General features: G+C 34.6%; 1 protein-coding gene across 4 annotated transcripts in view; it reads right to left on the bottom strand.

The window, feature by feature from the left end:
- Positions 1-12078, bottom strand: part of TTC8 (tetratricopeptide repeat domain 8) — a 50735-nt gene that overhangs the window by 14639 nt on the left and 24018 nt on the right. For all 4 annotated transcript variants that reach the window (XM_060295167.1, XM_060295169.2, XM_030883624.3 and 1 more), the window contains 3 exons: positions 11521-11606; positions 3681-3768; positions 1229-1339 (listed from right to left, as the gene is read on the bottom strand). In XM_060295167.1, coding sequence (XP_060151150.1) covers positions 1229-1339; positions 3681-3768; positions 11521-11606 — 285 coding nt within the window. The remainder of the gene's footprint in view (positions 1-1228; positions 1340-3680; positions 3769-11520; positions 11607-12078) is intronic.

Genomic DNA, 12078 nt, shown 5'->3' with positions numbered 1-12078 from the left:
AAATCTTTGAGGCACCTGGTAGCAATGGGTTCTTTTAGTATAAGAAATCATTACTCATCCAGCTCTATTTCTAAACTATTCAATAATCCAATAATCCAATTGGTTTAATAGACAATCTTTAGCACATAAATTTTCATATGTATGAATAAACACAGATTCTATTTTTGTCCTTTAAATAATATCTTCAAGCATATAAATGTCACTTCAAGTGTATAAACAACCGTGGTATCATTTAAGTGATTTTATAGTAGCTATCAGTGGTTATTTTTGAACCAATTCACAGAATATTAACTCTAATTAGATTTTTAGTTATTTAAAACAAAACTGCAAATAAGAAAGTGAATTTTGCAATGATCCTCAAACTCTGTTATACTTCAGAATCACCTAGTGAGCTTGCTAAGCAGACAAAAATCTACATCCCACCTTCCAGGACATCTGATTCAGAAGGCAGAAAATGGGCCTCACTCTCAAAACACTCCCAAAGTCACTTCTATTCACAGTAAAGTTCAAGGACCACAAGAATAATATTTCCTAGGGTAATGTTTCTCATTCCAAATACCTTTTAACATAGAACAATTCAAATGAAGTTTACCATACAAAGATTTCCAGTATATTCCTTTTCTCCTTATGTGACAATGGATTGAGGGTTAATTACTAAAGTTTGTTCCTTAGCGTTGCAGCCTACACAACATATGCCTTAAGGGATTTCTGCATGTCTATCGTACTTTTCTCTGGAGGGATTCTTTCCCTTTATGTTCTTTTTTTTAAATTTATCACTTTCATTTTGGTCTTCTTTCTTCTAAATGAACATGTTGTGCTGCCTATTGTTCATTGCTTGTTCTGTACAGAAACTTGTTTAAAATGATTTATCCTTGCTAATTTTATTTGGTTGTGGTTTTAATTTTTCTTGGGGCCTTTTGTTTATTCATTTGAAAGACAGACCTTTATTTGAACTGTTCTATGTTAAAAGATATTTGAAATTAGAAACATTTAAATCCCTATCTCATACCATTCTCTATACCCTTCTATATGTCTGAAATACTTCATAATAAAAACTTAGTTTGACTAATGCATACACTAAAATCTCTTATTCTGTTGGTAAATCACAGGCCAACAATCATAATTTTATAAACTGTTATCCTTTATAAGACCCCAAGGGACTATGACCTTACTTAAGTAGCATACAACCTCAATTTTACAATAACTTTTTGAATGATATGAACCTTACCTCATAGATCCTGGCAATTCCACAAAGTAGGGCTACTTCTCCTGGAAACTTATCTAAGCCTTGTTTGAAAAGATTTAAAGCAGTCACAGGTTGATCCAATGAGATGTAAACCTAAAACCAAGATACATTTCAATAAAAGTACTGGTTCTTAAAATAATAGCATTTGTTATGACAAGTTTATAATTATTGCTTAGTAACAAATTATCTCCTAGATATTACAGTATAAAAATTTCAGAAATCTGTTGGACTAATTTCCAATAATGATACTATACTTTTATATCCACATGTTGTATATGAAGCATTCATTCATTTATTCATTCAGCAAACACTTACTGTGGACTTACTATTGTCACAGAGACTGGCCAGGACTAGAAAAGAAAGGATCAAGGGAAAATCTTTCTAGGATGGAACAGACATAAGTATATCTATAGGCTGGCACTATAAAGACCAATTATGAGGCTGATTTTGAAGATGCTGGAGAAAGAGGGACGACCCATGGAAGAAGGTCTGAGAAGGAGCAGCCGGGGAGAGCCTCTGGAGATGGTGGTTTGGGAGAAGGACCCTCGGAAATAGAGGAGAAACAGATTTGTAGGGTACAGGGTCAGGGAGTTGAGAGGGTTGGCACTTGATAGTTTCTGCTTAATTAGCAACTGGAACATTAGCGTGGATAAACCATATACTTATTAGGAATTTCTAAAATAAGAGAATTATAGTTTTATGTATAGAAACATAAGATTATGACATTTTTTTCTTCATGACCTTGGATCCTCTGTTTCTTCCTAAACATTCAGATTGTGCTTTGAAGAGGCCCAAATGGATACACAAAAAACTGCTTGCAGTGTTTACTGCTAAAGTATGAGATTAGAGGGAAGGGTATGGATGAAAACTTTTCAATTATTACCTTACATGCTTCTGAACTGCTTTTTAAAATATAGTAAGTATATAATTCCATATACTATGTAATATAAAATATTTAATAATTTTTAAATTAACAATCTAAAATTTTAAGAAATAATGTGGTTCCTAAAATCTGCTTGGTCTCTATTACTGAGCAATAATTCCTTCACATATTAAAGAAAATAAGTAAATTATACCTCTATATAGTCATGTAGGCAACAGTGGATTTAAACAAATAAATTTATGAAAAAATAGTCAAATTAGAACTATTAAATATGACTCTAGTCATATTTAACAATAGTTAAAAAGTACATTTTTTAACCATGCGGCAAGTGATTATCAATTAAGATAATAGTCAAATACTGTGACCTGAGTTATAATTTCAAGCTGTCAGAAAATTTTACTATGATGTTTAGAAAACTCTTTAAGAATTTTAACATATAATGTATAGAATATACTTAGAACCAGATAGCTTCAAATATTTCTGAAAAACCACTATAAACATACTAAGATTATCACAGTAAGTTTATATGGCAGAACTTCCATTTTGTTTCTTTTTAGTATGCAAACGTTAATACCATATTTTTTGAATTTTCTTTTATTTATTTTTTTATACAGCAGGTTCTTATTAGCTATCCATTTTATACGTATTAGTGCAATACCATATTTAGAAAGTAGTAGCACTTCCTTTTACATCTCATCTTCTTTTCAACCTCCTTTACCACACTTTTTTTTTTTACCACACTTCTTAAATTTAAAAAATTCTTAAAGATATAGCAAGATGATATCCTAAGCACCATTTCAACAAATGTTCCTTTAAAGTAGCCCCGGTGAGGGTAAAGAAGTAACTTTATTCCAATACTGAAAATTCTAGGTGGCCCTTCACTTCTGTTGTGGTTTGTGGATGGTACTACAGGGCAGTGAGTCAGCTCTGGAATCAGAAATTCCTGAGTTTGAATGCTGGCAAATAGCCAAGTGAGCTTGAAAATCTTAGTTACCCTCTTTAGGTCTCCCTTTCCTTAAGAATACAAAGGAAATGTTAAAATCTGCCTCGTGGTGTTGCTATGAGGGTTAAATCGCATATGGAACAGACCCGATAGGATACCTTACCACTGAGTAGGTGCTCAGTAAATGGGAAATATTGTTTTTGTAATAATGGCAGAGCCAAAAAGTGAAGGACCTATATAAAAACAATCCCTACTCTCTATAGTCTGCTTAGGTGGGAGACAAGTGTGCTGCAGAAAAGTGCCTCTCTGGGGCTTGTTACCCATGGGGGTAGTAAGCCTGGGGCATTTTCTTCTGTTCTAATGGGCAATATTTCAAAGGTGTTGTCTTATTTTTCACGGCAATCAATTTTTCCTGAGATGGGTATTCTCCATATGTTCTCACCTTTTCCCTTATTATTAAAAAAGAAAAACAACAACAACAAACTTAAGTCTGAACACATTAACTTGTCAAATATTCCTAAAGAAACTGGTAACTCTCCCCATGCACTTGTCAGAATTTAAACATTTACCCTGAGAAGACAAATTCTACTCAAATTAAGAATACTTACTTTTGCCAAGTAGAGAAATGTATCTACCATTTCCTGCTGCTTCAGGGCTGATTTAAATTGTTTTTCTGCTTCACGATACATTCCTAACCTAAGAACAGCCATTTAAAAAATTAGACATTCAATTTAAAATAAATACTACAGCATTTATTCATACCTTGAGGATATGAATTAGAGACAAATTACATCTGTAAGAGCAAGCATGTAGCAAAGAAGGTGATGTTATACACACATACATATTAACATGTATGTTTATATAGTTTAGGAAAAAGATTCCTGTTTTCCCATATTCACTGCCTAATGCTTAAATGGTATGTAAAGCGGCTGTCTGAAGCCTAGTCACAGCAGGACTAATAGCCGCCAGGGAGCAAGGTCACACCAGTTCACCACCCAAAGAGCTTATGATCAGCTGACATATGTCACATGACCTCAATAAATGCTTGGAGCCTCCATTTTATTGGAAGAACTGAAGATGACATTTCTTTGAAAACATCTGCTTTGAGATAAAAGTCCATTTTTTTAAAGTGAGGTATAATGACATACAACATTATATTAATTTCAGGTGTACAACGTAATAATTTGATATTTGCATATATTGCAAAATGATCATCACAGTAAGTCTAATTAACATCCGTCACCATACATATGTTAATATAGTTACAGAATATATACTTCATTTTGTTAATATAGTTACAGAATATAGATATAGTTACAGAATTTTTTCTTGTGATGGGAACTTTTAAGGTTTACTTTCTTAGCAACTTTCAAACATGCAATACAGGATTAACTATTGCTGCAATGCTGTATGTGATATTCCCATGACTTGTTTATTTTGTAACAGCATGTTTGCACCTTTTGACTCCCTACACCCACTTGCCCACCCCCTACCCTCCAGCTCTGTCAACCACCAATCTGTTCTCTGTATCTATGAGCTTTGTTCTTTATTTTTTTAGATTCCTCACATAAGTGAGATCATACAGTATTTGTCTTTCTCTATGAGACTTATTTCACTTAGCATAATGCCCTAAAGGTCCATCCATACCATCGCAAATGGCAAGATTTCATTCTTTTTCATGGCTGAATAATATTCCATTGCATATATACATATATATACACACATACATATATATATATATTTCTTTATCCATTCATCTGTTGATGGACACTTAGATTGTTTCCATATCTTGGTTATTGTAAATAATGCTGCAATGAACATGGTGATGTAGATATCTTTTCTTTGAGTCAGTGTTTTCACTTTCTTCAGATAAATACCCACAACTAGAATTGCTGAAGCATACGGTAGTTCCATTTTTAATTTTTTGAGGAAGCTCCATACTGTTTCCCATATGGCTGCACCAACTTACATTCCCACCAACAGTGCATGAGGGTTCCCTTTTCTTCACATACTACCAACACTTGCTATTTCTCATCTTTTCAATAATAGCCATTCTAACAAATGTAAGGTGATATCTCATTGCGGTTTTGGTTTGAGTTTCCCTGATGATTAGTGGCGCTGAGCGCCCTTTCGTGTACCTGTTGGCCATCTGTAATGTCTTCTTCAGAAAAATATCTATACAGAGCCTCTGCCCATTTTTTAATCGGATTTTTTTTTTTTTTACTATTGACTTTCATGAGTTTTTTTATATATGTTAGATGTTAACCCCTTTTGGATATATGATTTGCAAATATTTTTTCCCATTTGGTAGGTTGCCTTTTCATTTTGTTCATGGTTTCCTTTGCTGTGCAGTAGCTTTTTAGTTTGAAAAAGTCTCACTTATTTATTTTTGCTTTTGTTGCCTTTGCTTTTGGTGTCAAATCCAAAAACTCATCACCAAGACCACTGTTAAGGAGCTTACTGCATATGTTTTCTTCTAGGAGTTTTATGATTTCAGGTCTTATATTCAATCTTTAATCCATTTTGAGTTAGTTTTGTATATGGTGTAAGATGGTGATCCATCATTCTTTTGCATGTGGCTGTCCTATTTCCCAACACAATTTATTGAAGAGACTGTCCTTTCCCCATTGTACATTCTTGACTTTTTATAAATTTTTTAAATTAATTAATTAATTAATTTGTTTTTGGCTGCATTGGGCCTTCGTTGCTGCGTGCGGGCTTTCTCTAGTTGCAGTGAAGGGGGCTACTCTTCGTTGTGGTGCCTGGGCTTCTCATTGCAGTGGCTTCTCTTGTTGCAGAGCACAGGCTCTAGGCATGCGGGCTTCAGTAGTTGTGGCACTCAGGCTCAGTAGTTGAGGCTCATGGGCTCTAGAGTGCAGTCTCAGTCGTCGTGGCGCAAGGACTGTTGCTCTTCGGCATGTGGGATCTTCCCAGACCAGAGCTCGAACCCGTGTCCCCTGCATTGGAAGGTGGATTCTTAACCACTGTGCCATCAGGGAAGTCCCTCTTTTGTAAATTTATTGACCACATGTGCATGGGTTTATTTGTGGGCCCTGTATTCTGTTCCATTGATCTATGTGTCTGTTTTTATGCCAACAGCATACTGTTTTGATCCCTATAACTTTTTAATTTAATTTAATTTAATTTATTTTTTATGCAGCAGGTTCTTATTAGTTATCTACTTTATACAATCCCTATAGCTTTGTAATTTGGTTTGAAGTCAGGGAATGTGATGCCTCCAGCTTTGTTTTTCTTTCTCAAGGTTGTTTTAGTTCTTCAGGGTCTGTTGTGGTTCCATACAAATTTTAGGATTGTTTGTTCTATTTCTTTCAAAAATGCCATTGTAATTTTGATAGGGATTGCACTGAATCTGTAGATTGCTTCAGGTAGTATGGACATTTCAACAATAATAATTCTTCTAATCCATGAATGTGAAATATCTTTCAATTTACTTATGCCTTCATCAATTTTTTTATCAATATCTTATAGTTTTTGGTGTACAGGTGTCTCAACTCCTCGGCTAAATTTATTCCAAGTTATTTTATTTTTTGATGCTATTGTAATTGGGACTGTTTTCTTAATTTCTCTGATAGTTTGTTATTAGTGAACAGAAAGCAACAAATTTCTGTATATTCATTTTGTATCCTACAAATTTACTGAATTCACTTATTAGTTCCAATAGTTTTTTGGTGGAGTCTTTAGGATATTCTATATATAGTATCATGTCATCTGTAAACAGACAGTTTTACTTCTTCCTTTCTGATTTGGATGCCTTTTATTTCTTTTTCTTGCCTAAACTTCTCTGGATAGGACTTCTAATACTATGTTGAATAAAAATGGTGAGAGTGGGCATCCTTATCTTATTCCTCATCTTAGAGCAAAATCTTTCAGATTTCCACCAATGAGTATGACTTTAGCTGCAGGCTTGTCATGTATGGCCTTTACTATATTGAGGTACATTTGCTCTACACCTGCTTTGTTAGGAATTTTTATCATAACTGGATGTTGAATTTTGTCAAATGCTTTTTCTGCATCTACTGAGATGATCATGTGATTTTTATCCTTCATTTTGTTAATGTGGTGTATCACATTGGTTGATTTGCATATATTGAACCATCCCTGCATTCCTGGAATAAATCCCACTTAATCATTATTATGATCCTTTTAGTGTAATGTTGAATTTGATGTGCTCATATTTTGTTGAGGATTTTTGCATCTATGTTCATCAGTGATATTGGCCTGTAATTTTCTTTTCTTGCGGTGTCCTTATTTGGTTTAGGACATTACCATTATCAGGGTAATGCTGGCCCCATAAAATAAGTTCAAAAGTGTTCCCTCCTCTTCTATTTTGTGAAACAGTTTGAGAAAGATTGGTATTAATTCTTCTTTGAATGGCAGAATTTACCTGTGAAGCTCTCTTGTCCTGAATTTTTGTTTGTAGGGAGTTTTTATATTACTGATTCAATCTCCTTACTAGTACTTGGTCTGTTCAGATTTTCTATTTCTATGACTCAGTCCTGGAAGATTTTATGTTTCTAGTAATGCATCCATTTCTTCTAGGCTGTCCAATTTGGTGGCCTATAATTGTTCATAGTAGTCTCTTATGATCCTCTGTATTTCTGTGGTATCAGTGGTAACATCTCCTCTTTCATTTCTGATTGTATTTATTTGAGTACTCTATTTTCTTGGTGAGTCTAGCTAAAGTTCTGTTAATTTTGTTTATCTTTTCAAAGAACTAGTTCTTGGTTTCATCGATCTTTTCTACTGTCTTTTTAATCTCTATTTCATTTATTTCTGCTCTGATCTTTGTTATTTCCTTCTTTCTACTAACTCTGGGTTTCATTTATCCTTCTTTTTCTAGTTCCTTGAGGAGTAAAGTTAGGTTGTTTATCTGAGAATTTTCTTGTTTCTTGAGTAGGCATTTATTGCTAGGAACTTCCCTCTTAGGGCCGCTTTTGCTGCATCCCATAAGTTTTGGTGTGTTGTATTTCCATCTTCACTTATTTCAAGGTATTTTTTGACTTTGCATAAACCCATTTTTAAACTTTAAACAATTTTGAGGTAAATAGTAATTGCCACTCGAGTAAAACAGCTGTACCATTTTATTATTCTACAAACATTTTCTTTTCCTTTTTTTGTATCTAGTCTATGAACTTCAGACTTGTTCCTTGCCTAAATATAACTGCTCTGATGTCAACACGCACTTCTTCTGCCCAGGGAAATGAAATCAATCATTAAAGCGCACTTCAGCCTGTCTTTAATAGATCTGTTGGGCTTTCTCATAACTACTCATCCCCAGACATCTAAGAGCTACTTAGCACTTTATGACAATGCTTTTATTTTGTAAAATAAAGTCAAAACAACATACAATATGGTCCATTATGTTACTTTCATTCTTGAAAGAATAGCTTTGTTCTTTTTTCCTAACCTAAGCCTCAAGTACTGGCATGGCTATACCCAGCTATTTGGGACAATGGACAATGTGGGACAATGGACAATGTGGGACAATGAGGTTAAAAGTGACCCCAAAATCTGGCCTAAAGTTAGAGGATGTGTGATGTAGTAGAAGCCCCTACCGCTTCAAAGGTCCCACAACTTTTACAAGGAGTATTCATAAAATGTTATCAGAGAACTCTGAAGTTCTGAAGAACGGCTTTATATTTATATACAAAGCTTCAACTGAACATTCAAGTCTTAAACACGTGGCTGAAGTTCAGTCACTGAATTCCATGAACACCTAATTATCCATGAGAGTCTATATTTGTAACTAAGTTGTCTCTTTCGAAAAATGATTTAAAAGGGATTACAATAACAAGATACATGTAAAATAAGAATATGAAAACAGAAATAGATTTATTAAAAAAAATGGAGAATAAACAAATTAAAAAGCAAACAAGCAATCAGAGCTATTGAATCACCTGGAAACCAAAGAAAGGAAAGAAGAATGAGTCATACGTGTTTTATTACTGTACCCTTGTCTAGGAATAATGAAAACATCAGTCAAGTTCACAAACACAGGACAATATCAAAGAATCAGAGTCCAGAGATGATCTCCACCAACTGCCAACTTTTTCTCTCCAATTTAATTCAATAAACATTGTCAAGGATCAACTGCATGCACATTTAATGATGGTAAGGAGTTGCAAAAATGAAGATAACAACCATGTTCTGAAGGCACCAGTAAAGATTGAAACAAAACATATTTTAAAATAAATTTAATTGCATTATGGCCAATGAGAAAAAAAGTGTTTTGAGAGCACAGCGGAGGAGCAAACTAAGTTTCAGTGGGGAAGTAACAGGCAAGATTTTGACAGCTAGATAGGATGGGGTGGGGGTGAGAGAATACCTCTGATGGAAGCAAACTATCAGCAAAAGCACACAAGCAGGAAAGTACACAGCATGTCAGGGGAGTGCTGAGTTGTTGGGTTTAATTGAAAAGGAAAACACAACAAGGAATGAGAGAAGTAACAGAAAAGTGAAAAGCTGTAGACTGGGACAAAGTCATGGGTGCCACACTTAAAATCCAGGCTTCATTTCAGAGATAATGGAGATTAACCAAAGAATCCAACAAGAGCTGTTTTTTTTGCAACAGTTACTCTGACAGTGGGGTATACAGGAAGGATTGATGGGACAAGAAAATGGAGGCAGAAAACCCAGATAAGTACCTAATGTAGCAATTCAAACAAATCACACTAAAAGCCAGGATTAAAGCACTGGAGTGGGAATGGGTAGCAGTGGAGCAACTGTAAGAGATACTGCAGAGGAAGAACCAGTAGAACTTAATGATCAGGAGCAAAGAGACAGAAGTCAATATGGGGCTACATCCTCTGGCAATCCATCCTTGCCATCTTTCTCTGGGCTCCCACTGCACCCTGCACTTGCTTCTATCATAATGGGAACCACATTTATAATTGTTTCCTGTTCTCTCTCCTCCATTCAAATGTAAGCCATTTGAGCAAATGAATAAATGAATGAATGCTGAATACATAATAAGACAAGAAGCTATTAAGGAACAGAGGAGAACAATAATTAATATGACAAAATATACTCATTTAAATGCCATCTTATATGGATGGCAGAAGGAATCCAAGTTGTGCTTTTCTCTCATTATTATAGATTTCTGAGAGTTTTGCTTAGAAGCTCAAGATTTCAAGCTTGTCTTCAGAAATTATATTCATAAGAGTTTAATGTTATAATTGTCCAAAATTACCTTTTAGCAGAAAATACTTCCTCAATCTAACAGTAGGAAAAAATACTTCAGAATTCTATGTGAAATATCTAAATGGAAAATAGTCTTAATTTCAATAGAAGAATAAGCATCCTTTTTATTCTATTTATATATTTCCTTTTCCTCACAGTGTTTAACTAATAACTAAAGTTAATAACCATCGAAGGATACTCACAGTACCTAGTCTACCTTGTTTTTGAATAATAAAAGACATATTTATCTTTATAAAATATAATTTTTCATTTGTCACTATTTTTCAAATGCTCCAAGTGCATTTCAATATCAAGCAATCATTTCAGATCCTATTTACCAGTTGCTATATAATATGCATAAATTATTACAACTTTTTTTTATCTCTCAATTAATTTGCTTAAAAATGTGTTTAAACATTAAGTAAATTAGTGTAAGACTATTTAGATCCTAGAGAAACACCATGGGATTGTGCAAATAGTAAAAGAAGTGGCATCAGAAAGCTGAGCTCAAATTCTCGTTCTGTCACATACTAGCTACATGAATTTCGGAAAGTCACTTTATCTTTCTGAGGCTCAGTTTCTCACATCTGGACAAAGGGCTAATAATAGCAACTATATCCAAAGTGCCATAAGATTTAAGTGAGATAATGTAATGTGTGGACAAGCTATCTCAACTATAAAGCACTTTACAGACGTGAGGCATCAGTAGAAATAAAAACTTGATGGGGAAAGAATCTAAAAAAAAAAAAAGTGGATATATGTGTATGCATAACTGATTCACTTTGCTGCACACTTGAAACTAACACGACATTGTAAATCAACTATACTCCAATAAAAATTAAGAAGGAAGGAAGGAGGGAGGGAGGGAGGGAGGGAGGGAGGAAAGACTTGAGAGCCAAGAGGAGTGGAGTGAGAACGAACAGACTCGATTCTAGTCCTAGGTCTGTTACTGACTAGTTCCTGATGCAAATCACAACCTCTCTCTGGCCTCAGCTTCCTCATCTGAAAAGGAGTGTTGGATGTGATGGTCTCAAAGTTTCCCCTTCCCAGCTCTAAAATTTTACTATTCTAAAGGTGTCAGTTCTTAGTGCCATCATGTGATTGCTAAGTAAATGCTTCCTCACGTAAGCCAAAGACACAGTTCTCCTTTCTTCGTGAGGAAATCTATCCCCCAGAAAAGGTTACCAGATTTGAGACTCTAAAATATGTTGCTGCTTCTAAGCCTTTTCCAAATAATCAAAATTTTACCTGTAGTAACATTTTCCAATCTGCACTTTCCACCACCAGTCCTTGTACTGAGAATGCTCTGTGGAAAGGGCAGCCAAATCCAAAGCCTTTGAAAAACAATTCATTTTAGATTAGGATTTTCTTTTCTAACAATAAACAGAAACAAAAAATAATGAAATAAACTATATAATTAGCATCAATCAAAACATGCATTAGAAATCAGACAGAAACTCAAGCTGCTCATGTCTCCAGATGGCCCCACCAATCTTCCCTAAATAATCAGTTCCAGACCAGAGGACTGACAGCAGATGAGAAGTAAACAGTGATCAAAGGGAAGCAGATGTACAGTCTATTTGAATACAATTTTAATATACAAGGTACGAAAATGGTATTTAAAAATCTGTCAGTTTTTACCCTCTCCCAACCAAAATGCCTCCAAACCCAGTAGGAGTCAAGCCTTTACCACGTAAGGCAGGCCCAACTGCAGGCCCCACTTTAACGACAGGTGTAGAGAAATAAAGAAAGATCAAGTATGCAGATAGAAAAAGGTTTGAAAACAGGGTCATGAAGAAGAGTGAA

Source organism: Globicephala melas, chromosome 2 (genome assembly GCF_963455315.2).
Source record: "Globicephala melas chromosome 2, mGloMel1.2, whole genome shotgun sequence".
Taxonomy (NCBI): domain Eukaryota; kingdom Metazoa; phylum Chordata; class Mammalia; order Artiodactyla; family Delphinidae; genus Globicephala; species Globicephala melas.
This window is presented reverse-complemented; position numbering and strand designations above follow the sequence as displayed.